The sequence below is a fragment of the Hemiscyllium ocellatum genome, chromosome 9 (assembly GCF_020745735.1).
Source record: "Hemiscyllium ocellatum isolate sHemOce1 chromosome 9, sHemOce1.pat.X.cur, whole genome shotgun sequence".
Lineage (NCBI taxonomy): Eukaryota > Metazoa > Chordata > Chondrichthyes > Orectolobiformes > Hemiscylliidae > Hemiscyllium > Hemiscyllium ocellatum.
Window position 1 is genome coordinate 25575637 of NC_083409.1, and position 26581 is coordinate 25602217.

The 26581-nt window shown below is 50.3% G+C and overlaps 1 protein-coding gene across 2 annotated transcripts in view; it reads right to left on the reverse strand.

Moving 5' to 3' along the window:
* Positions 1-26581, reverse strand: part of LOC132818939 (retinoic acid receptor RXR-gamma-A-like) — a 167534-nt gene that overhangs the window by 5334 nt on the left and 135619 nt on the right. For both annotated transcript variants that reach the window (XM_060830083.1, XM_060830082.1), the window contains exons 5-9: positions 19999-20159; positions 6408-6537; positions 5658-5790; positions 4527-4618; positions 2243-2348 (exon numbers count right to left, since the gene is read on the reverse strand). In XM_060830083.1, coding sequence (XP_060686066.1) covers positions 2243-2348; positions 4527-4618; positions 5658-5790; positions 6408-6537; positions 19999-20159 — 622 coding nt within the window. The remainder of the gene's footprint in view (positions 1-2242; positions 2349-4526; positions 4619-5657; positions 5791-6407; positions 6538-19998; positions 20160-26581) is intronic.

A 26581-nucleotide genomic window follows, 5' to 3' on the forward strand; every position in this document is an offset into this window, starting at 1 on the left:
CCACCCAAGCTGGCAGCCAGGGGGAGCTAGAGGGTCAGGGGCACAATTCCCTAAGCTTGTCACTTTGGGGGAGTCTTCTCTTCACCTCATGCATGGGTCTGCTGTACACTAATAAAGACAATTCCAATCATTCCACTTTCAATGTAACATATTGCAAATATAGAACAGTCTTGATTATTCAAACGAGCCGGGCAGGGAGTATTTTGTTCGGATAACAGGTTGTTCAGATGACGGATAGAGTTTTTAACGGGGACCTTGAGACGGTGTCCGGATAATCCGAAATGCGGCTGATTGACGTTGGGAAAATCGAAGTTCTGTACTGCTGAGAAGGATGACGAATGAAATGCAGCACGGATTTAACCAGCGCGGTGGCTCAGTGGTTAGCACTGCTGCCTCACAGTGCCAAGGACCTGGGTTTGATTCCTGCCATGGGTAACTGACTGTGTGGTGTTTGCACATTCCCCTCGGGTCTGTGTGGGTTTCCTCCAGGTGCTCCGGTTTCCTCCCACAATCCAAAAATGTGCAGGCCAGGTGAATTGGCCATGCTAAATTGCCCATAGTGTTAGGTACATTAGTCAGGGGTAAATATAGGGCAGGGGGATGGGTCTGTGTGGGTTGGGCCAAAGCGCCCGTTCCCATACTGTAGGGAATCTAATTTAAACCGGCACCTTAATGAACAAGCAGTCCCAATAAACCCGCAAAAATTACATACCTCAAATAAACGGCACGTTTACTGTATCATCGCAATCTCAGAGAAGTCAGTTGAGGGTGCGAGTGAGAAGGCTCTCTGCACTAAGTTTTATTTCAGGCAGGGTTGCATTATTATTTCAGTGATTTATGCAGTATACTCCCTGCATTACATATCTATTACTTAGTGTGTGCTCTCATTGATTAGGTGAACCTATTTGATCAACTGCAATTCTCCTCGTCCCGTAGCTGCCAGCTAATAAAACGCTTGCTATAGTCAAAAGGTTTTGAAGATGCCAAGAAAATGCCTCCTTCAGTGGTGAACCGAGAACTAGGGGGCACAGGTTCAGAATAAGGAATCTGCCATCTTCCAGTCAAAGAGATCTTCAGCTCTGAAAAAGGCCCTTCGGCCCATCTTACAGAATCAAAGAAAGACTCTACCATGGGAGGAAGCTATCCAGGATTGAGACGAGATTCCTTCACTCAGAGGCTTGCAAACCTTTGCAGTTCTCCACCCCAGAGAGTCACAGTTGCCCCATCGTTCAGTACATTCAAGATGTGGAGGTGCCGGTTTTGGACTGGGGTGGACAAAGCTAAAAATCACACAACACCAGGTATTGGTCCCAATAGGTTGGACTATAACCTGGTGTTGTGTGCTTTTTAACAGCATAGTCAAGACAGAGACAGACAGGCTTTCCGATATGAGGGTGTTTAACCCAGACCCACAGCAATGTGTTTCCCTTCTAACTGGCATGGGCAATAAAGGTTGACCAATCTAGATATCCACATAGCATCAACAAATAAAACAGCAAGAATACACATGCATGTACCTACACACAGACACACAACGCTCCCCCTACAAACAGACAGGTACACATGTACACACAGCTAAAATTAGACAGGTATACACACACACACACATACAGACAGGTCCATACACACACGCACACACATTCATACACACACAGAGGTACACATATACAAACACACGTTCAAACAGGTAAATACATACACACGCACATCCTTACAGACAGGTACATACACACGAAACTCTCACACACACTCTTCAGGGAGGGAAACCTGCCATTTTTGCCTATCTCACCAACATTTGACTCTAGACCCACAGCAATGTGTTTCCCTAAAGACAGGTACATGTACATACAACTCCTCTCCCCCTCCAAACCACCCCCCCCCCCCACACACACACACACACACAGGTACATGTATATACAACTCCTCTCCCCCCCTCATACACACAGAGACAGGTACATGTACATACAACTCCTCTCCCCCGCCCCCCCCCAAACAACCTCCAAACCACCCCCCCCACACACATACACACAGACAGGTACACACACTTAGAGACAGGTATTCACATACAAACCTACAGGCAGGCACACGCACCCACTCACGTACAGATACCCCTCCCCCACAAATGTACATACTGACATACACACACAGGTACACACACAGACACATACACCCAAACAGATACACATCCACACATGTACAAACAGACATATTTATACATAAATGCACACACACAGTTCCTTACCTGCCAGGCTGGTCAGGATATTTATGCTTCGTAAAAGCTTCTAGTGATGCATAAACCTTTTCTCTCAGAGATTCCACTTCTCCTGGGTTTGATAAACCTTTTGCATCTAAACAGCATATTGAAGATATTCACTTTAGGAGCATTAACCATATAAGTCAAAATACTGGTGCTTGCAATGTATTTTGCCTGAAAAAAATCAAAACCTTCATATTGTGACACAAGGTGGGTGATTTACATACATTTTAATATCATTTATTTGAGTTTAGATTTTAATCTAGTAGCACCTGGGTTTTGGCCTGTGTGTTTGTAGGGGTTTAACAAGTAACATCAATAGTCATGATGAGTTACTTATGAAAAGTCTGAGGGAGACAGTTTATGGAGGTTGGTGGGAACTTGTTCACATTGGGAGAGAAGTAAACAGTGCAGAGCATTAGATTTTTAGACAGAAGATTCTGGTCTCCTTCCTATCAGAAAGATGTTGTGAAGCTTGAAAGGGTTCAGAAAAGATTTACAACGATGTTGCCAGGGTTGGAGGGTCTGAGCTATAGGGAGAGGCTGAACAGGCTGGGGCTGTTTTCCGTGGAGCGTCGGAGGCTGAGGGGTGACCTTATAGAGGTTTACAAAATCATGAGGGGCATGGATAGGATAAATAGGCAAAGTCTTTTCCCTGGGGTGGGGGAGTCCAGAACTAGAGGGCATAGGTTTAGGGTGAGAGGGGAAAGATATAAAAGGAACCTTAAGGGCAATTTTTTCACTCAGAGTATGGTGCGTGTATGGAATGAGCTGCCAGAGGAAGTTGTGGAGGCTGGTACAATTGCAATATTTAAAAGGCATCTGGGTGGGTATATGAATAGGAAGGGTTTGGAGGGATATGGGCCGGGTGGTGGTAAATGGGACTAGATTAATTTGGGATATCTGGTTGGCATGGACGGGTTGGACCGAAGGGTCTGTTTCCATGCTGTATGACTCTATGACTCTAATTTAGGGGAAACATTCACAGCTTGGAAAAAATTTTTGGCATCTCAGTCAGTTTTGCAGGAGTTTTGGCATAAGTTCCATTTGCTTGTGATGAAATGTGGTGGTTTAGATTTGTTAAGAAATAAGTTAGCTCCACTAAGCTGGTTAGTTTGAACGTCCCAGGCCAGAAGGATTGGATTATAAACCTGAAGGAGTTATTTGACAAGCTGAGTAAGTCTATATTCCGTGGCAAGACAGTCCAGGAAAAGGCAATCAGATCCACAAGAGAGAGAACTGATGCCACAGCTGAATTATTCCCAATGGATACAAAAGAGAAGGGAATTCTTTCTGGTGTGAATACTGTAAAAGAGAACCTTTGGGAATAATGGGAGTTTATTTTACTGGGTGTTTCTAAACCTTTCTATTGTAAATGGTTCGGCTTATTTTAGAATAGAATAGAATAGAATTCCTACAGTGTGGATACAGGCCTTTCGGCCCAATAAATCCACACCAAACCTCTGAAGAGTATCCCAACCAAACCTATCCCTTAACGCTATTACTCAACATTTACCCCTGAATAATGCACCAAACCTGCACATCCCTGAACTTACTTTATAGTTATTTAAACTTACTATTGTTTCAATGAAAAACCACTTTGTTTAATATAAAAATGTTTTATCAAGCGATACTTCAGTCTGCGATTTGACTTGTCCAAGAATAACATCAGCTGGCATCGTAACAACACAACCACCAATGAACAGAAACCTGGTGAATAACTCTCCTAAAATGCAATCCCATCATGTGGTACAATCCAAGGATTAAAACCTTTAATTTTTGCTCCCATTTTATTGAATTCCAATCAGCGAAAACCTCTTCCAATTTATTCTTATTGTATAAATCACTCACTTGGCATTCACTTACTGAATGCAGAATCTCAATGAATATTGACCACTACTCACGTTAAATTAAAATGTTTCCACAAATATCCTAGTGTAGTAAAACTACAGGGAGTATACAGAGTTCAATCAGTTCACTGTTCAGTTTGAGCTGTTGTCAGGGACCTGTTCCAGTTTCCTAATCCTGTTTTTGAGGTGGTAATGACATACTGAGTGTTAATGAGGTGGTTGCATTGCCTGTTGAGAGCAGTGTTTCAGTGGGACCCCCAGTACAGGGGGGAGTAATTGCCATGGAGCTTGTACCACATCGTGTCCGTTCAGGCAAGTCTGGAGCAAACCAGGTTTCTCTTTCTCACCTACCCCCACCATCCGTCAACTCTTGGGAATATTCACCCCACGGCCACATAGCACAGTCACAGTGCAAGGAGTACCTGGATTGAAGAGAACAATGGCTCTCAGACACCCCAACTCAGTCTTGTCCATCTGCATATCTTTCATTTTTGAGACCAACTCCGTCAGAACTCTGTCAGGGCAGACAGAAAGGAAAAGCAGTTAGCATCTCACGTCACGCTGCGGTGCTGCCTTCAGCTGCTTTCACTCCAGCATCACCCCATTCCAACGTCCTCACACACCACCCGGAGCAGTGAGCGAGCCAGAAAGAGCTGTCCATTGGACCACGCCCACCCATGGAAAACAGACCAGAAGGATTTCGAAAGACATCACGGCTGAGAGCCCTCAGTCCCAACTGCACTGCAGCACTTACAGTTCACCATCTTGTCTCAAACCTTGTCTTAGGACCCCATCACCACCCACAGTCTGGGAATCCCTGCTCCAAAACGCTGGAATTCCCACCGTTCCTCACCAATGTCCCGACCCGCTGGGGTAGCTACTGGCTGCCGTTTGGTGCAGGGAGCACTGCTTTCCACCTCCCTGTCCACTATATAAAGGTACAGAGTTGTAAACTGGGGAGGGGGAGCTGCAGAGATGCGTGCCATTACAGTTCAGTCAAATACAGGATTGGGTATGCATTCTGTTGAGTTATTGGCGATGGGAGGCCCATAACCCACTGGGTCTAGATAAGGACAGAAGTAGAGATCCCGAGTGAGAATACAGAGGAACCTCCAACACATGTAACACAGAATGTGTTGTATCAGTGGAGGACAGCACTAAAGGGGGAGGTGGTTTCTGCCATGATAGTTATGAACATAGAAAGCCCCATTGATTCAAGTAACTGACAGGACAATTAATAACCACGCTTTACAAAGTGGGACAACAGCAGAGGAAGAGCAGATCACAAAACTCCCGGACAAGGAAGCAATCAACAGTCACACTTAACACGTCGGTAAGTTTTATTAAAATATGCAACAGATATTGGCCCTGCCACATCCTGTGAAAGAGTCATGAACATTCCAGTGACCTCTTCCTGGCTGGGTGATAGTAACCTCAGGGTACAGAGTTGACAGCGAGACCTTTATCGGTTAAATTGCTGATCCTCCTGGGGGTTGTTTGGAGTGCAGATCCAGAGAGAAGGCCACACCAGACAGTGACCAAACATTCTGTACCTGTCAAATATAGAGCCCACACCCGCACTGTGAGCACTGCTCCGATGAACGTGCAGTCCTGTGGCCAGGAGGATGCCATCCTTCACTGAGATCGATCGATGTGAGAATGAAGCAATGAGTAGCTCGTTCCAGCCTGCACGAGAGAAAACACAAGTAATCCCACCAATCCGCCAGGATCAGACCATCTCCTATTTCGTCGCAGCCCACATTGAGGTCCATTTCTCCCAAATCTACCCACCCCTTTAATCCCCTTCCCCACCCCATGTATACTCTCCTCTATCACACTCCCACCCACCCATTTAACCCCCTTCCCCACCCCATGTACACTCTCCCCATCGCACAGCCCACCCACCCATTTAATCCCCTTCCCTACCCCATGTACCTTCTCTATCACACACCCACCCACCCATTTAACCCCCTTCCCCACCTCACGTACACTCTCCCCTATCACCCACCCACCCACGCATTTTAACCCCCTTCCCCACCCCTTGTACATTCTACCCGTCACACATTCAGCCCAATTACCTTTCTCTGTGTTTAATCATTAGTGACCCTGGTGTGCTCACTCCTCCCTCACCATTTAAAATCCCCTCTGACTGGGTTTTTCTGACAGGATCAGCACCGCCCCCCCCCCTTCCCCAAGTCTTCTCTCTCCATGTTCCCCTTGCTTGGTTCCTGCTTGATGCGGAGATGAGAGTGTGCCGTGATCAAACGACGGACTGGATTTTCCCACGGTCGACGCGAGCTCACCTGCCCGGAGGAGAATGACTTGATCGTCGAGGGGCAGGTCGGAGAAATGCGGAATCCTCTTGGCCCACTCCACCAGTGTGAAGAGCTGTTTATCCGCGGCCTGGCAAATGTTTGTGACTGGATCGTTGGACTTCACAGAGAGGAGGGGAGAATGAAGACACCGTTACAGTGTTTGACAGTGCAGAGAGAAAGGAAAAATCAGCGTTTTACTTCAGACAGTTGCTCCATTTTTGCTTTAACCTGACCGAACTCAAGCCAATGTCCTTTGCAAAGGCCACAGGAAGAGATCAGGCGGTGCGAGGAATTGACGTGGGCCTCCTCATCTTGTGGCGGGTGAGTAATCCTGTCTGGGAATCGCTCACCAGATCCCGCCTCAGACAGCTGGAATGGGATCTGGGATCCACTCAGGGCAGCACATTGCCCCGGTCACATCCCGCTTCCTAACCCACCTCGGCCAGAGGGGAGGGTTCTGCAGGCTTGAGCTGCTGCTTCCTTTGTCACCACTCACTTCGTTCCCAGGGTTAGCTCGCTCCCCTAACCACCGGCTGGGGGGTAGAAACATCTTCACTCCCCAGACCTCACTGCTTCCTTTAAAACAGCTGGTGCAGACCCAATGGGCCAAATGGCCTCCTCCTGTGCTCCATCACTCTCTAATTCTAAACCAAGTCATTTTGGACATGTGCAGGGCTTCTCAGCTGTGAGTTGGGAGGGAGCACTTCTATTACAACCCCAGACGAGACGATCAAATTCATGTCACGGTTGGATTTGGTTCTCATGAGTTCTTTTTTTGTTTTAATGTAGATAAGGTTTGAAATCTGAGCTACTTGCTGAGACAATAAAGTCTCATGATGCCACATCTTGGACCGGCAAAATAAACGTTCATATGCAAGGTTACACGAGCAAACTGTGTATACTCTGATGTTCAGAGTTAACATAGGTAAATACGGGTAAAGACAGAGTATTGAGCACCACACAATGTACATTGAGTTGAAAATGTGTTGCTGGAAAAGCACAGCAGGTCAGACAGCATCCAGGAGGGCCTGAAGAAGGGCTCATGCCCGAAACATTGACTCTCCTGTTCCTTGGATGCTGCCTGGCCTGCTGTGCTTTTCCAGCAACACATTTTCAGCTCTGATCTCCAGCATTTGCAGTCCTCACTTTCTCCAATGTACATCGAGTAGCAAGAGTGATCAGGACACATTGCACACATTCCTCAGCAACCCTACCAAATGGTAGTGCCATCCACTCTGACAAAAACCTGGTCTCCATCACTCGCAATCTCAGCCTGTCTTCACAGCCCTACCCCCAACCAGGTAACAGCAGCTTGCTTTCAATAGCATTCCACAGGCACAGTCACTACCCAAACTGCACGCTATTCTAGCTCGCACTCCGAGCCACTCCTGAACGCAGCCTTCCTGCTCTTTACCCCCTGAGCTGAGACCAATTCACACTGTTTTCACCAGGGTCCACTCACAGGCAATGGGCCCCAGCTGCTTCAGTGACAAGTGAGGGACGGTTTCAAAGGGAATGGAATATAAAGATACAGAAGGTTTGTTAAAACGACACAAGGCAGTTGTCAGACCACAGCGGGAATACTGTGAAAAGACTGGGGCCCATTCTCTAAGGAAAGGCTGATCCTGGCTGTGGAGGGGCGGTCTCGTGAGGAGAGGCTGAGGTAGGTTGGGTTTGTACTCGGGACAGGTTAGAAGGCTGAGAGGCAACCCGTTGAAACATCACACATCACAGGCAGAAAGAAAAGACAAGGAGAGGGAATCCAGAAACAGCAATTCATCCACTTCTGTCGTCTGTGGTATCATGTCCATTTCGCTTCAGGACCCCCTACATCACCCTGATATGGGACACATGGCATAACACTGCCCGAACACGTCGCACAACTCAACTTTCACTCGTGATGCATGGTTTACCTTTGTTTTGACATGACCCTGAACTGTACATGTGATAACATTTTAATGCCAACTGTTAACTGTCAACCCAAGAACAGCCATCAGAGGGCAGTGATGTGCTGTGTTGCTGACACTAGACTATGACAGTTTCAACTCACCGACTGTCCACTGTTACCACTCTGGATCGTAAAATAATTTGCAAACTTGCCCGGTTTTAACCCTCTTTCCTCAATTTCCCACTGAAGACTTTTAAAAAATTATGTTTTATTTTAAAGAGATGCATCCTACCCATCACCTCTTGACAATATGGGGCCTTGTCAAACTCTCTTTGGTAACGTGCACCCCTCCCACTCGTGATAAGCTCCCTTCTCTCACTGGCCACTTCACAGATCCTTCCCACTCAACCTCCCTTGGTCAAATCGTCCCTCGTATCTGTCGTCTCCCCAATCTTCCCTCCAAGCCACTTCTCCCCAATCATCAACCCACGCTTATCCCGACATTCCCAATTCCCTATCCTGATATTCTCCAGCCCTATCTCAACATTCCTCACGTCCAATCTGACATTTCCCACCCTGAGCCACATTACACCTGTCCTGACATTCCCCATCCCTGCCGTGACATTACTATCATCTATCATCCTTATCCTCACACCCCTATTCTGACAGTCCCCAACCCCAGCATGACCTATCCTGTCCTATTCCCAACTGAATTTCTTCATTCCAACATTCTCTGTAACCACTGGGATGCTTTACATACCAACATTCAGCAGTCCCTGTGACAACCGTCCATAGCCTCATCATCTCCCCTCCCTATTGTAACATTCCATATTCTGAAATCTCTCCATCTTCTGTCCTGGCGTTCCTAATCCCTCTCCAACAGGTTCATTCACCTCCGTGTGTTTCTGTTCCAATGGGGCTTTGAAAGATGGTGACTCACTCCAGATATGGAACTTAGAGATATGCTCAGTTCCATAGGTCAAGGGAGCCATGGCCTTTCCTCTCACACACTACTGCAGACCTACTGTGGGCGGCAATGGTGGCTCAGTGATTAGCACTGCTGCCTCACAGCACCAGGGTCCCAGGTTTGATTCCAGCCTCGGGCGACGGTGTGGAGTTTGCACATTCTCCCTGTGTCTGTGTGGGTTTCCTCCAGGTGCTCCGGTTTCCTCCCACAGTCCAAAGACATGCAGGTCAGGTGAATTGGCCATGCTAAATTGCCCATGGTGTTAGGTGCATGAGTCAGAGGGAAATGGATCTGGGTGGGTTACTCTTCGGAGGGCCAGTGTCGACTTGTTGGGCCGAAGAGCCTGTTTCCACACAGTAGGGAATCTAATTTAATCTACCCTGCTCGTGACTTTGTGGGAATGGATAATTAGGAGTGGTGCACAATAGAGGCGTCGCTTGTCAGTGACCATTCCACATGATCTCCCACAGTTAACTGTTAGACAACCTCAAAGAACATCGAAAGCCGCTTCTCAGAGATGCCAGTTTAGTTCTTGCTGCATGAAAACGGAGTCCTTGTTTGGCTTTTCTTTCCTTTGAACAAATCTACCAGCTTAGAAATGTTACGATTGACAGCATTGCGTAAGGTCATCGGGTTGCAATGATAAATCTCTGCTTCTCTCTCCACAGCATCTTCTGCATACCATGAGCATTTCCACTTTAACAGCAGCCTTCCAGCATCTACAGTATTTCGGCTCAGCGTCATTCATCTGATTGGTCCTCCAATGGGTACCATTAAAATACAATTAGCCGTTAATGGAGCCGTGAATAAGAGATTCAGAACTAAACCTTCCTTAATCTGTGTCCCATTAAAATCCGATTAGCAAAGGCCCAGGAACAAATGGCATCCAGATTTAAACGTTTGTATTCTGCACAGGCACAGCATTTCCTTTGTATCTCAGTGCTGTTACCCTCTCCAGGTCTCTTCTGACCATACCATAACGTATAACTCTTTGTCTTTAAATATTCCTCCATGAGATGTGCAGGGCCCCAATATTTATCACCCATCTCTGACTGCCCTTGAACCTGAGTGACCTTTTCAAAGGGCAAATGCCTTTGCTAAAGGACATTGGCAAACTAGAAGGGTTTTTGCAACATCGATGACTGTTGAGTCAATCAGACTCAACTTTGCCAACTGGTCAGCCTGCCTTCCTCCTCCAGTGTAAACCCGTGTGGTAATCTGAAAACATGGAGGTCCTGCTCTTGTCTTGATGATGACACGATGAAAACCTTTGACGATGGGATCCTCATTTCAGAACTATTCAAATCTCAGTTTTGAACTGACCAATTGGCTCCCAGCTCTCATGTGGAGAGATTTCCAGATTTCAATTCACCTTTGCGTGAAGAGGTATTTCCCTGGGGTTGGGTTAGCTCAGTTAGCTGGGCGGGTGGTTTGCAATGCAGAGTGACTCCAACAGCATGGGTTTAACTCCTGCACCAGCTGAGGTTACCACCAAAGACTCTCCTTCTCAACCTCACCCCTTGCCTGAGGCATGGTGACCCTCAGCTTAAACCACTACTGCTCATCCCCCCCCCCCCCCCCCCTCTCTATTGAGAGAGCAGCCCTCTGGGATTATGGCAAATTTACCGTTACCTGCTTCCTGACATCACTCCTGCACAGCCTGGTTCAAGATTTCACCGTCTTGCTCTGCACTCCCCATGACCTCGTCAGAGGAGTGTTTCTGTGTTCGAACCCTTTCAAACACCTCCAGCAGATCGCCCCATAATCTTCCAGGCTCAAATGAGAATAGGCCCAGTCTATATCAGCACTGCTTGCAATTTAACCCTTTCAGTCCCCTGCTCATCATTCCTGAAGACGTTTTGCTACATTTTTCTGAGAATTTTGCGACCTGGATTCAGTTCAACTTTTATCTGAGCAAGGACGACAGTCTTAAATTCAATGGAGAGTCAAAACATGTGTTGCTGGAAAAGCACAGCAAGTCAGGCAGCATCCAGGGAGCAGGAGAGTTGACGTTTTGACCATCAGCTCTTTATCAGGAATGAAGGAGGAGGTGAGGACTGCAGAGAACTCCAGCATAAATTCAATTTAGCCCAACTTCAGATTTGTTGAAATCAGCAGAGCCCAGCCTGGGAGACAGTGTGTGTGGGTGGGGGGAGGGAGGGTGGGCACTTTCATTTTCCAGAAATTTCTGTTTCTGTTTGCATGCAACTGGCTTGTAGTCAGTTGGTGCTGTGTTTTGTTCAATTATTTCCCTTCCGTATGATTTCTGAAACTGAGAGCAGAACACAAAAGGGCAGTGAGCCGAGCAATGTCTAAATTAGCCTATTACCTGGCACAGTGGGGGCACTTCCCCTCAGGTTTTTTTTTTGTTAAGTGGCCATTTCATTTTAATTCAGTTCAGACAAATTGCAGGGCACGCTTTTATCACACTCGGGTGGCTTCTGCTGTTCCATTTCCTCACAGAGATGGAAAAGAGGACAAAAAGGAGCAATTCGCTCTACCGAAGGTGAGTTTAGGATGATGTCTTTTTATGCGTAGACGTAGACGTCAATTATAGAGTCATGCGGCTCGGAAGCAGACCCTTTGGCCCAATTTGTCTGCGCTGACCAGACTTCCCAATCTGACCTAGTCCCATTTGTTAGCACTTGGCTCATATCCCTCTAAGACTTTCCTATTCACATACCCATCCAGATGCCTTTAAAATGCTGTAATTGTACCAGCCTCCACCACTTTCTCTGGCAGCGCATTCCATACACGCACCACCCTCTGCGTAAGAAAGTTACCTACTTTTGTTGCAATCTTTTGCCTACGGTCTTCAGGCAGTTTAAATATAGTGAATTTTTGGGGATCAAAGCCTCAAATCGAATTGGGGAGGGGTGTTAATAATTATTGAAGAGACTGATAAATTCTTATGGTCAAAGTACGCATATCCCATATGTCAACACAATGCAAAAGATAATGTTACTGCATCAGGTAATAAACAAATTAAGGAGAATTAACAAATAGCCTCTGAGAAAATCGCAGGAGTGCTCATAATAATTATTTTATGCTCTGGTGCACGCATACAGATGCAGAAAAGTGTGTCCATGCATGCACATCGAGGAAGTGATGGAGGACGGTATAATTACAACATTTAAAAAGGCATTTGGATGGCTACATAAATAGGAAGGGTTTACAGGGGAATGGGCCAAATGTTAGCAAATGGGACCAGGCCAGATTGGGATGGCTGGTCATCATGACAGGTTAAACCAAAGGGTCTGTTTAGAACATAGAACATAGAAAAATACAGCACAGTACAGGCCCTTCGGCCCTCGATGTTGCGCCGATCCAAGCCCACCTAACCTACACTAGCCCACTTTCCTCCATATGCCTATCCAATGCCCGTTTAAATGCCCATAAAGAGGGAGAGTCCACCACTGCTACTGGCAGGGCATTCCATGAACTCACGACTCGCTGAGTAAAGAATCTACCCCTAACATCAGTCCTATACCTACCACCCCTTAAATTAAAGCTATGCCCCCTCGTAATAGCTGACTCCATACGTGGAAAAAGGTTCTCATGGTCAACCCTATCTAAACCCCTAATCATCTTGTACACCTCTATCAAGTCACCCCTAAACCTTCTTTTCTCCAATGAAAACAGCCCCAAGTGCCTCAGCCTTTCCTCATACGATCTTCCTACCATACCAGGCAACATCCTGGTAAACCTCCTCTGCACCCGTTCCAGTGCCTCCACGTCCTTCCTATAGTATGGCGACCAAAACTGCACACAATGCTCCAGATGTGGCTGCACCAGAGTCTTATACAACTGCAACATGACCTCAGGACTCCGGAACTCAATTCCTCTACCAATAAAAGCCAGTACGCCATATGCCTTCTTCACAGCACTATTTACCTGGGTGGCAACTTTCAGAGATCTGTGTACATGGACACCAAGATCTCTCTGCTCATTCATACTACCAAGTATCCGACCACTAGCCCAGTACCCCATCTTCTTGTTACTCTTACCAAAGTGAATCACTTCACACTTAGCTACATTGAACTCCATTTGCCACCTTTCTGCCCAGCTCTGCAGCTTTTCTATATCCCGCTGTAACCTGCCACATCCTTCCTCACTGTCAACAACCCCACCGACTTTCGTATCATCCGCAAACTTGCTCACCCAACCTTCTAGCTCCTCCTCTAGGTCATTTATAAAAATGACAATTGGCAATGGTCCCAAAACAGATCCTTGCGGGACACCGCTGGTAACTGCACTCCAAGATGAACCTTTACCATCAACTGCTACCCTCTGTCTTCTTCCAGCCAGCCAATTCCTAATCCAAACCTCTAATACACCCTCAATGCCATACCTCCGTATTTTTTGCAGTAGCCTCCCATGGGGAACCTTATCAAACGCCTTACTAAAATCCATATACACCACATCTACTGCTTTACCCTCATCTACCCCCTTAGTCACCTTCTCAAAGAATTCAATAAGGTTTGTGAGGCACGACCGGCCCTTCACAAAACCATGCTGACTATCTTTGATCACATTAATCCTATCCAGATGTTCATAAATCCTATCCCTTACAATTCTCTCTTAGACTTTGCCCACAACAGAAGTGAGACTCACCGGCTTATAGTTACTAGGGTTATCCCTACTCCCCTTCTTGAACAAGGGAACCACATTTGCTGTCCTCCAGTCTTCTGGGACTATTCCTGTAGACAACGAGGACATAAAAATCAAGGCCAATGGCTCTGCAATCTCCTCCCTTGCTTCCCAGAGAATCCTAGGATAAGTGCCATCAGGCCCAGGTGACTTATCTATTTTCACCCTTTCCAGAATTTCCACCACCTCTTCCCTACATACCACAAAGCCATCCATTCTAATTAATTGTGACTCAATATTCACATCGGCAACAATGTCCTGTTCCTGAGTGAATACTGACGAAAAGTATTCATTCAGTGTGTCTTCAATGTCTTCAGCCTCCACACGCAACTTCCCACTACTATCCTTGACTGGACCGATACCTACCCTAGTCATTCTTTTATTCCTGACATACCTATAAAAAGCCTTTGGGTTTTCCCTAATCCTACCAACTAAGGACTTTTCATGTCCCCTCCTTGCTGCTCTTAGCTCTCTCTTCAGATCCTTCCTGGCTACCTTATAACTCTGTGCTGCATGACTCTATGACATAGATGTACATGCATGGTGGCATGCATATACAAACTAACAGCCACACATGCATACATACATGCATTAGAAGTGATTCAGTTGAGGCTCATTTGATGAAAGGGTTATCCGATGACAAAAGGTTCGACAGGTTAGGCCTGTACCCTATGGCGTTCAGATGAACCTTAATGAAACTTGGAAGATCCCGAGGGTACCTGGTGGAGCGGATGTGGTGAGGGTATCTCCCTTTGTAATGCAGTCCAGAATTAGGGGACAGGTTAACAGCTTTCACATTTATTCAGAGATGAGGTGGTGGCACAGTGGCTCAGTGGTTAGCACTGGTGTCTCACAGTGTCAGGGGACGGGGTTTGATTCCAGCCTTGGCTGGCTACTCTCCAGAAGGTCAGTGCTCTTTCCACACTGTCGGGATTCTACGAGAAGAATGTTTTCAAAGAGGGTTATTAACGACTGTGGAAATTTCTTGCACTGCAAGCAGTGGGGGCTAGGGTAGTGAACATAGTAAGGAGATATATTAGGGAAGGCAACAACATAGTGGTATTGACACTTGGCCAATAATTCAGAGACCCAGAAAATGTTCTGGTTACCCCAGGTATGAATTCCACATAATTCAAATCTGAGAAAGTCTGGAATTTAAAAAAGTGCTATGATAAGGCGCTTGTTGTGTGTTTTGATTAGATTAGATTCCCTACAGTTTGGAAACAGGCCCTTCAGCCCACCAGTCCACACTGACCCTCCAAAGAGTAACCCACCCAGAACCATTTCCCTCTGACTAACGCACCTAACACTATGGGCAATTTAGCATGGCCAGTTCACCTGACCTACACATCTTTGGACTGTGGGAAGAAACCAGAGCATCCGGAGGAAACCCACGCAGACACGAGAAGCAAGTGCGACTCCACACAGACAGTTGCCTGAGGCTGGAACCGAACCTGGTGCTGTGAGGCGGCAGTGCTAACCACTGAGCCACCATGTCACCCATGAAAGCATTGGGCTCATTAATGTCCTTGAGGGAGGGAAATCTGCCTTCCTTCATTGTTTAGGCCTACAAGTGGCCTCCAGACCCACAGAATGTGTTTGACTCTTAAACCGCCCTCTGAAATCCCTCAGGGGAATGTCCCAGGCCCAACCTCCTTCAGTTGTTTCATCAATGACCTTCCCCCCACCAGGTCAGATGGAGGGGGGGGGATGTTTGTAGATGATTGCACAATCTTCAGCACCTTTCGAGACTCCTCAGCTGCTAAAACAGTCCATGCAGCAAGGCCTGGGCAATATTCAGGCCTGGGTTCATAAGTAGCAAGTTACATTCGTGCCACACAAGTACCAGGCAATGACTATCCCCAGCAAGGAAGAATCTAACCATCTATGCTATCTCCATCACTGAAACACCCACCATCAACATCCTGGGGATGACCATTGACTGGAAACTGTGAGGACCATAGCTACAAGAGCAGCTCACAGAATCCTGCCGCGGATAACTCATCTCCTGACTCCCCAAATCCCCTCCGCCATCTACAAGGCATAAAGCAGGGGTGTGATGGGATATTCCCCACCTGCCTGGATGGGTACAGCTCCAACAACACACAAGAAGCTCGGCACCATCCAGGACAAAGCAGCCTGCTTCACTGGCACCACATCTGCAATTGTTCACGCCCTCCACCACTGACGCACAGTTAGAGCTACAGTTACGTATATTCTGTACTGTCCACAAGATGCAGTTCAGAAATTCACCAAGACTTCTTAAGACAGCCCCTTCCAAACCCACAACTACTTCCACCTAGAAGGGTAGTAGATACATAGTAATATCACCATCTGCAAGTTTCCCTCCAAACTGTATAACATCCTGGGGCGTTGCTGGGGCAGAATCCTGGAACTCCCTCCTGAATAGTACTGCGGGAATCTCGACACCAAATGGACTGCAGCAGTTCGAGACAGCTCTCCACCGCCTTCTCAAGGGGAATTATGGACAGGCAATAAATGTTTGAGCAGCCGCCAAGGCCCACACCCCATGAATGAAAACAAAAGTACGATTGATATTTGATCACGCAGAGAGTCAAAGGGTTACTGGGGGTAGGCAGGAGACTGGTGTTGTGGTTACAGTTAGGTTAGCCATGATCTTATTGAATGGTCGAGGAGATCCAAGGGACTAAATGGCCAGCCCCTTATCTTAATTCGTGTGTTCTTGTATTGCAGCTCTCACACACACACACACATATGTCAGACAATATACATGGGTATACACAGGCATACATAAGCATGCACAGAAAGGTAAGAATATGGAAGCATGGAGACACAGATATACCTTCCAATACACCCACCATCAGGGCGGGGAGAGTACAGGATTGGATACATAGTAAAGCTCCTTCTAAACCATCCCCATCAAAACTCCTAGGACAGGGACAGCACAGAGTTGGATACAGAGTAGAGCTCCCTCTTCACTGTCCCCATCAAACCACCCCAGGACAGAGACATCACTGGATTAGATATAAAACAGAGGTTCCTCTACACTGTTCCCATCAAACACACCCAGGACAGGGACAGCACATGGTTAGATACAGATTAAACTCCCTCCACACTGTCCCCATTAAACACTCCTTGGATAGGGACAGCACAAGGTTAGATACAGAGTAAACGTTCCTCTACTCTTTTAAACTTAAAGCAATGCTCTCTCAACACTGATTCCATCAGGACATTTCGAGGACAAGGACAGCACATGGTTAGATACACAGCGAAGCTTCCTCTACTCTACTAAACTGAAAGAAAAACTTCCTCCAATCTTTCAAAATGAAAGAAAGCAAAGCTGCCTCCACACTGTTCTCATCAAACATTCCCAGAAGAGATTCCTGAAGAAGGGCTTATGCCTGAAATGTCGATTCTCCCATTCCTTGGATGCTGCCTGACCTGCTGCGCTTTTCAAGCAACACATTTTTCAGCTCAGAAGAGGTAAGAGACAGGGTTAGGTACAGAATAAGACTCTGACTATTCTTTTTAACTGAAAGTAAAATTCTGTTTACACTGACCCTATCAAACACTCCCAGGACAGGGACAGCATGGGGTTAGATACAGAGTAAAGCTCCCTCTACACTGACCCTATCAAACCCTCCCAGGACAGGGACAGCATGGGGTTAGATACAGAGTAAAGCTCCCTCTACACTGACCCTATCAAACACTCCCAGGACAGGGACAGCATGGGGTTAGATACAGAGTAAAGCTCCCTCTACACTGTCCCCATCAAACACTCCCAGGACAGGGACAGCATGGGGTTAGATACAGAGTAAAGCTCCCTCTACACTGTCCCCATCAAACACTCCCAGGACAGGGACAGCGTGGGGTTAGATACAGAGTAAAGCTCCCTCTACACTGACCCTATCAAACATTCCCAGGACAGGACAGCATGGGGTTGGATACAGAGTAAAGCTCCCTCTACACTGTCCCCATCAAATACTCCCAGGACAGGGACAGCATGGGTTAGATACAGAGTAAAGCTCCCTCTACACTGTCCCCATCAAACACTCCCAGGACAGGGACAGCATGGGGTTAGATACTGAGTAAAGCTCCCCCTACACTGTCCCCATCAAACACTCCCAGGACAGGGACAGCATGGGGTTAGATACAGAGTAAAGCTCCCTCTACACTGACCCTATCAAACACTCCAAGGACAGGGTCAGCATGGGGTTAGATACAGAGTAAAGCTCCCTCTACACTGTCCCTATCAAACATTCCCAGGACAGGACAGCATGGGGTTGGATACAGAGTAAAGCTCCCTCTACACTGTCCCCATCAAACACTCCCAGGACAGGGACAGCCTGGGGTTAGATCCAGAGTAAAGCTCCCTCTACACTGTCCCCATCAAACACTCCCAGGACAGGGACAGCATGGGGTTAGATACAGAGTAAAGCTCCCTCTACACTGACCCTATCAAACATTCCCAGGACAGGACAGCATGGGGTTGGATACAGAGTAAAGCTCCCTCTACACTGTCCCCATCAAATACTCCCAGGACAGGGACAGCATGGGTTAGATACAGAGTAAAGCTCCCTCTACACTGTCCCCATCAAACACTCCCAGGACAGGGACAGCATGGGGTTAGATACAGAGTAAAGCTCCCTCTACACTGACCCTATCAAACACTCCAAGGACAGGGTCAGCATGGGGTTAGATACAGAGTAAAGCTCCCTCTACACTGTCCCTATCAAACATTCCCAGGACAGGACAGCATGGGGTTGGATACAGAGTAAAGCTCCCTCTACACTGTCCCCATCAAATACTCCCAGGACAGGGACAGCATGGGTTAGATACAGAGTAAAGCTCCCTCTACACTGTCCCCATCAAACACTCCCAGGACAGGGACAGCATAGGGTTAGATACAGAGTAAAGCTCCCCCTACACTGTCCCCATCAAACACTCCCAGGACAGGGACAGCACGGGGTTAGATACAGAGTAAAGCTCCCCCTACACTGTCCCCATCAAACACTCCCAGGACAGGGACAGCATGTGGTTAGATACAGAGTAAAGCTCCCTCTACACTGACCCTATCAAACACTCCCAGGACAGGGACAGCCTGGGGTTAGATCCAGAGTAAAGCTCCCTCTACACTGTCCCCATCAAACACTCCCTGGACAGGGACAGCATGGGGTTAGATACAGAGTAAAGCTCCCTCTACACTGACCCTATCAAACACTCCAAGGACAGGGTCAGCATGGGGTTAGATACAGAGTAAAGCTCCCTCTACACTGTCCCTATCAAACATTCCCAGGACAGGACAGCATGGGGTTGGATACAGAGTAAAGCTCCCTCTACACTGTCCCCATCAAATACTCCCAGGACAGGGACAGCATGGGTTAGATACAGAGTAAAGCTCCCTCTACACTGTCCCCATCAAACACTCCCAGGACAGGGACAGTACAGGGTTAGATACAGAGTAAAGCTCCCTCTACACTGTCCCCATAAGCACTCCCAGGACAGATAAAGAGTAAGCATGGGGTGAGATAAAGAGTAAAACTCTCTCTACACTTTTAATTTAAATGTAAAGCTTCTTCAACAATGTCCCCATCAAACACAGTCAGCAGAACGTGGAAAACATCCCCTCATCAGTCCTACCCTTGTTCAACCCAAGGCCAGGGTGCAAGGTCACTGTGGTACCTAGCCCCAATGTCACATTCTTAGCACCTAACCAGGGAGCAGTAAAGTTGTGGAATGGGACCAAGTCTCATGACAACACATCACTGTGACCCCACCCATCATCACACACTGTGAAGGAAGCCTGTGCTGATGGGGTATTAGACTCGACAAGACTGGCAAAGTGGGAGCAATGAGAATGACAGCAAACTGCCCCAGGTTGGTTCACAGATAGACTAGGGAGATCACACCTCAAAGAGACTCCCTGCTGACAAACTGATTCAGGGGAGTGTTGTGACTGACAGCAGGCCGACTGGGAGACAAGCAATCGCCAACATATTTAGAAGTGCACAATGCTTTTGTTAAAACAACGTTTCACTTTAGTTCTTACGGTTAAGCAGAAAGAGAGGTGGAAGGGAGTCTGTATTACACACCGAATTTCCTGGACTGGCATCCACGTATGTCTCTGTCTTTGGTTCCACAGCTAGCTCTGCTTCTAGAATTTTCTCCACTGGCATGTCGTCATTGATGCTGCTGCTGGGTTCCAGCTCGTTGTCACTTCGCTCCTTCCCCCGTTGCCTCTCCTCTTGAACAGCTGAAAGCAAATCGGATGTTGTGCAGAAAAGCGGGGCTCTGAAATACATCGGACTTTACTCTGAGCGGAAACGGAGTCCCCTTGTGAACTAGCCCCCTTCCCGGCCTTTAACTGCCTCGCCCAAGCCATCTCCCCTACCCTCCCTCATTCTCAGCAGAGAGCGGAGATGCTGACAGGAACTCTCCACTGATACAGCAGAGAAACCATCTGATTCTGTCCTTGTGTAGCACCGATTACAGTGGATGTGCCTCTGGGCTGGGATCCCTGGCGGATTTCCCAAACACCCCAGGCACTGGCGGGCACTCCTGGCACACACAGTCCTTGCCCGGTCTTCCACTTTTTAATTCTTCCATTGGAAGTAGGTGTATGGGCCAGTGTGTATTGCCTGGCCCTAGTTGCCCCTTGAGAAGGTGGGGGTGAGCTGCCTTCTTCAACCACTGCTTTGGGTTGACCCACAATGCCCTTAGGGAGGGAATGCCAGGAATTTGACCCAGCAACAGTGAAGGAGTGGCAAAGTCAGGAGAGTGAGTGGTCTGGAGAGTAACTCACAATGGCAAGGATCCCATGGATCCGATAGCTGTGTCCTCATTGAGGTCAGGTGTTTGGAAGGTGCTGTCTAAGGAGCCTCAGTGAGTTACTGCAGTGCAACCCGTAGATGGGTATATTCCTTCACCATAGGCGCCACTGAGCACCGTGGGTGAAGGAAGTGACGGTTGAAGTGGATGGATAGCCTACCAATCAGGTGGACGGCTTTGTCCTTCCTGGATGGTACTGAGCCTCTGGTGCATTGTTGGAGCTGCACTCATCCAGACAAGTATAATTCCTCAGAGGTCCTGCCCTCTCCCAGCAGCGGCAGTTCCCTGTATAGTTTTCACCTCTTTGGTGAGGCCCTAACACGGTGCTGCCTACAGACTTGGATGAATTTTGAGAAGTGAAAAGCTAACCTTCCAATACAGGACACTCAGAGACGGCAGCAATCAGATCCAGACAGTTAGGGTAGCCCTAGTCACTGTCACCTAGCTTCTGTCTGACGAAGGTGAGAAGCTTGCTTCCAATTTCATATCCTCTCAATATTACAGCTAACCTGACCTTATCAAGCACTCTCTGAAGGTTTGCAGAGACCGTGGGTTCTCCAATCTGTTACCGAGCCTTCTAAATGCTCAGTGGAAAACAATTCCACAGAAGCTCGGCAGCACAATACCAGTCCTGTTTCTGTCAAAAGCTCACTGCATGGTTACATACAGACTGTTATTCTTCGAATTAATTCAACACTAAACTTGCTGGCCATTGATATTCATAAGAGGTAGAGATGTCCTTGATAAGCATGTGCATGGCAGGCAGGGGGGAAAGGAGGGTCAGAAGAAGGTGGGGGGGGCGCCAGTTTGAGGGGAGGGGGGAGCGTCAGCATAAGGAGAGTTAGTTTGAGGGGGGAGTGTACGCATGAGTGGGGTGGGTCAAAGTGAGGGGAGGGAGTAAGGGCCAGTGCCGGGGAGGGTGGAGTGTCAGCTTTGAAATAAAGTGGGGGCAGTGTCAGAGTGGGGAGGGGAGGGGTTAGTGTCAGCGTGAGGGCAAGGAGGTGTTGGAGTGTCACTGTGGGTAGGGCAGTGTCAGCTGAGGGGATGGGGTGTGACTCAGCATCAGAGGAGGGAACAGTCAGTGTGAGGGGAGGGAGTCAGCGTGAGGGGAGGGGACTGTCAGTGTGAGGGAGGAGATTATCAGTGTGAGGGAAAGGGACTGTCAGCGTGAGGGGAAGGGACTGTCAGTGTGAGGGGTGGGGACAGTCAGTGTGAGGGGTAGGGACTGTCAGCGTGAGGGGAGGGGACTGTCAGCGTGAGGGGAGGGGACTGTCAGTGTGAGGGGCGGGTACTGGCAGCGTGAGGGGAGGGGACTGTCAGCGTGAGGGGAGGGGACTGTCAGCGTGAGGGGAGGGGACTGTCAGCGTGATGGGAGGGGACTGTCAGCGTGAGGGGTGGGACTGTCAGCGTGAGGGGAAGGGACTGTCAGCGTGAGGCGTGGGGACAGTCAGCGTGAGGGGTGGGGACTGTCAGCGTGAGGGGAGGGGACTGTCAGTGTGAGGGGCGTGGACTGTCAGTGTGAGGGGAGGGGACTGTCAGTGTGAGGGGAGGGGACTGTCAGTGTGTGGGAGGGGACTGTCAGTGTGAGGGGGACAGAATGTCAGTGTGAGGGGTGGGGACTGTCAATGTGAGGGGAGGGGACTGAGGGTGTGAGAGGAGGGGACTGTCAGTGTGAGAGGAGGGGACTGTGTGAGGGGAGGGGAATGTCAGTGTGAGGGGAGTGATTGTCAGTGTGAGGAGTGGTATTGTCAGTGTGAGGGGTGGGACTGTCAGTGTGAGGGGTGGGACTGTCAGTGTGAGGGGCGTGGACTGTCAGTGTGAGGGGGAGAGAATGTCAGTGTGAGGGGTGGGGACTGTCAGTGTGAGGGGAGGGGACTGTCAGTGTGAGGGGGAGAGAATGTCAGTGTGAGGGGGAGAGAATGTCAGTGTGAGGGGTGGGGACTGTCTGCGTGAGGGGAGGGGAATATCAGTGTGAGGGGTGGGACTGTCAGTGTGAGGGGTGGGACTGTCAGTGTGAGGGGTGGGACTGTCAGTGTGAGGGGCGTGGACTGTCAGTGTGAGGGGGAGAGACTGTCAGTGTGAGGGGAGGGGACTGTCAGTGTGAGGGGGAGAGAATGTCAGTGTGAGGGGGAGAGAATGTCAGTGTGAGGGGTGGGGACTGTCTGCGTGAGGGGAGGGGAATATCAGTGTGAGGGGTGGGGACAGTCAGTGTGAGGGAGGAGATTATCAGTGTGAGGGAAAGGGACTGTCAGCGTGAGGGGAAGGGACTGTCAGTGTGAGGGGTGGGGACAGTCAGTGTGAGGGGTGGGGACTGTCAGTGTGAGACGAGGGGACTGTCAGTGTGAGGCGAGGGGACTGTCAGTGTGAGGGGTGGGACTGTCAGTGTGAGGGGTGGGGACTGTCAGCGTGAGGGGAAGGGACTGTCAGCGTGAGGGGTGGGGACTGTCAGTGTGAGGCGAGGGGACTGTCAGTGTGAGGCGAGACTGTAAGTGTGAGGGGAGAGTACTGTCAGTGTGAGGGGAGGAGAATGTCAGTGTGAGGGGAGGGGACTGTCAGTGTGAGGCGAGGGGACTGTCAGTGTGGGGGGGGGGACTGTCAGTGTGAGGGGGGGGACTGTCAGTGTGAGGGGACAGTACTGTCAGTGTGAGGGGAGGGGAATGTCAGTGTGAGGGAGGGACTGTCAGTGACAGGGGAGGGGACTGCCAGTGTGAGGGGGGGGACTGTCAGTGTGAGGGGAGGAGAGTGTCAGTGTGAGGGGAGGAGAGTGTCAGTGTGAGGGGAGGGGACTGTCAGTGTGAGGGAGGGGACTGTCAGTGTGAGGGGAGGCGACTGTCAGTGTGAGGGAGGGGACTGTCAGTGTGAGGGAGGGGACTGTCAGTGTGAGGGGAGGGGACTGTCAGTGTGAGGGGAGGAGACTCAGTGTGAGGGGAGGAGACTGTCAGTGTGAGGGAGGGGACTGTCAGTGTGAGGGGTGGGACTGTCAGTGTGAGGGGTGGGGACTGTCAGCGTGAGGGGTGGGGACTGTCAGCGTGAGGGGTGGGGACTGTCAGCGTGAGGGGTGGGGACTGTCAGTGTGAGGCGAGGGGACTGTCAGTGTGAGGCGAGACTGTCAGTGTGAGGGGAGAGTACTGTCAGTGTGAGGGGAGGAGAATGTCAGTGTGAGGGGAGGGGACTGTCAGTGTGAGGCGAGGGGACTCAGTGTGGGGGGGGGACTGTCAGTGTGAGGGGGGGGACTGTCAGTGTGAGGGGGGGGACTGTCAGTGTGAGGGGACAGTACTGTCAGTGTGAGGGGAGGGGAATGTCAGTGTGAGGGAGGGACTGTCAGTGACAGGGGAGGGGACTGCCAGTGTGAGGGGGGGGAGTGTCAGTGTGAGGGGAGGAGAGTGTCAGTGTGAGGGGAGGGGACTGTCAGTGTGAAGGGAGGGGACTGTCAGTGTGAGGGAGGGGACTGTCAGTGTGAGGGGAGGCGACTGTCAGTGTGAGGGAGGGGACTGTCAGTGTGAGGGGAGGGGACTGTCAGTGTGAGGGGAGGAGACTCAGTGTGAGGGGAGGAGACTGTCAGTGTGAGGGAGGGGACTGTCAGTGTGAGGGGAGGCGACTGTCAGTGACAGGGGAGGGGACTGCCAGTGTGAGGGGGGGGACTGCCAGTGTGAGGGGGGGGACTGTCAGTGTGAGGGGAGGGGATTGTCAGTGTGAGGGAGGGGACTGTCAGTGTGAGGGGAGGGGATTGTCAGTGTGAGGGGGGTACTGTCAGTGTGAGGGGGGGGTCTGTCAGTGTGAGGGGAGGGGTTGTCAGTGGGAGGGGAGGGGTTGTCAGTGGGAGGGAGGGGTTGTCAGTGGGAGGGGAGGGGACTGTCAGTGTGAGGGGAGGGGACTGTCAGTGTGAGGGTGGGGACTGTCAGTGTGAGGGAGGGGACTGTCAGTGTGAGGGAGGGGACTGTCAGTGTGAGGGGGGGACTGTCAGTGTGAGGGGAGGGGACTGCCAGTGTGAGGGGCGTGGACTGTCAGTGTGAGGGGGAGAGAATGTCAGTGTGAGGGGTGGGGACTGTCAGTGTGAGGGGGAGGGGACTGTCAGTGTGAGGGGGAGAGAATGTCAGTGTGAGGGGGAGAGAATGTCAGTGTGAGGGGTGGGGACTGTCTGCGTGAGGGGAGGGGAATATCAGTGTGAGGGGTGGGGACAGTCAGTGTGAGGGAGGAGATTATCAGTGTGAGGGAAAGGGACTGTCAGCGTGAGGGGAAGGGACTGTCAGCGTGAGGGGTGGGGACAGTCAGTGTGAGGGGTGGGGACTGTCAGTGTGAGACGAGGGGACTGTCAGTGTGAGGCGAGGGGACTGTCAGTGTGAGGCGTGGGACTGTCAGTGTGAGGGGTGGGGACTGTCAGCGTTAGGGGAGGGGACTGTCAGCGTGAGGGGTGGGGACAGTCAGCGTGAGGGGTGGGGACAGTCAGCGTGAGACGAGGGGACTGTCAGTGTGAGGGGAGGGGACTGTCAGCGTGAGGCGAGGGGACTGTCAGTGTGAGGCGAGGGGACTGTCAGTGTGGGGGGGGACTGTCAGTGTGAGGGGAGAGTACTGTCAGTGTGAGGGGAGGGGAATGTCAGTGTGAGGGGAGGGGACTGTCAGTGTGAGGGGAGGGGACTGTCAGTGTGAGGGGAGGGGACTGTCAGTGTGAGGCGAGGGGACTGTCAGTGTGAGGGGGGGGACTGTCAGTGTGAGGGGAGGGGGAACTGTCAGTGTGAGGGGAGGGGGAACTGTCAGTGTGAGGGGGGGACTGTCAGTGTGAGGGGAGGGGACTGTCAGTGTGAGGGGAGGGGACTGCCAGTGTGAGGGGGGGTGGACTGTCAGTGTGAGGGGAGGGGACTGTCAGTGTGAGGGGGGGACTGTCAGTGTGATGGGAGGGGACTGCCAGTGTGATGGGAGGGGACTGTCAGTGTGAGGGGAGGGGGAACTGTCAGTGTGAGGGGAGGGGACTGTCAGTGTGAGGGGAGGGGACTGTCAGTGTGAGGGGTGGGGACTGTCAGTGTGAGGGAGGGGACTGTCAGTGTGAGGGGGGAACTGTCAGTGTGAGGGGAGGAGACTGTCAGTGTGAGGGAGGGGACTGTCAGTGTGAGGGGCGGGTCTGTCAGTGTGAGGGGTGGGGACTGCCAGTGTGATGGGAGGGGACTGTCAGTGTGAGGGGAGGGGGAACTGTCAGTGTGAGGGGAGGGGACTGTCAGTGTGAGGGGAGGGGACTGTCAGTGTGAGGGGTGGGGACTGTCAGTGTGAGGGAGGGGACTGTCAGTGTGAGGGGGGAACTGTCAGTGTGAGGGGAGGAGACTGTCAGTGTGAGGGAGGGGACTGTCAGTGTGAGGGGCGGGTCTGTCAGTGTGAGGGGTGGGGACTGTCAGTGTGAGGGGAGGGGAATGTCAGTGTGAGGGGAGGGGAATGTCAGTGTGAGGGGAGGGGAATGTCAGTGTGAGGGGGGGCACTGTCAGTGTGAGGGGAGGGGAATGTCAGTGTGAGGGGGGGCACTGTCAGTGTGAGGGGAGGGGACTGTCAGTGTGAGAGGGGGGACTGTCAGCATGAGCGGTGGGGACTGTCAGCCTGAGGGGAGGGGACTGTCAGTGTGAGGGGAGGGATTGTCAGTGTGAGGGGAGGGGACTGCCAGTGTGAGGGGGGGGGACTGTCAGTGTGAGGGGGGGGGACTGTCAGTGTGAGGGGAGGGGACTGTCAGTGTGAGGGGAGGGGACTGTCAGCGTGAGGGGAGGGGGTCAGCGTGAGGGCTGGGGACTGTCAGTGTGAGCGGAGGGGACTGTCAGTGTGAGGGGAGGGGACTGAGAGTGTGAGGGGAGGGGACTGTCAGTGTGAGGG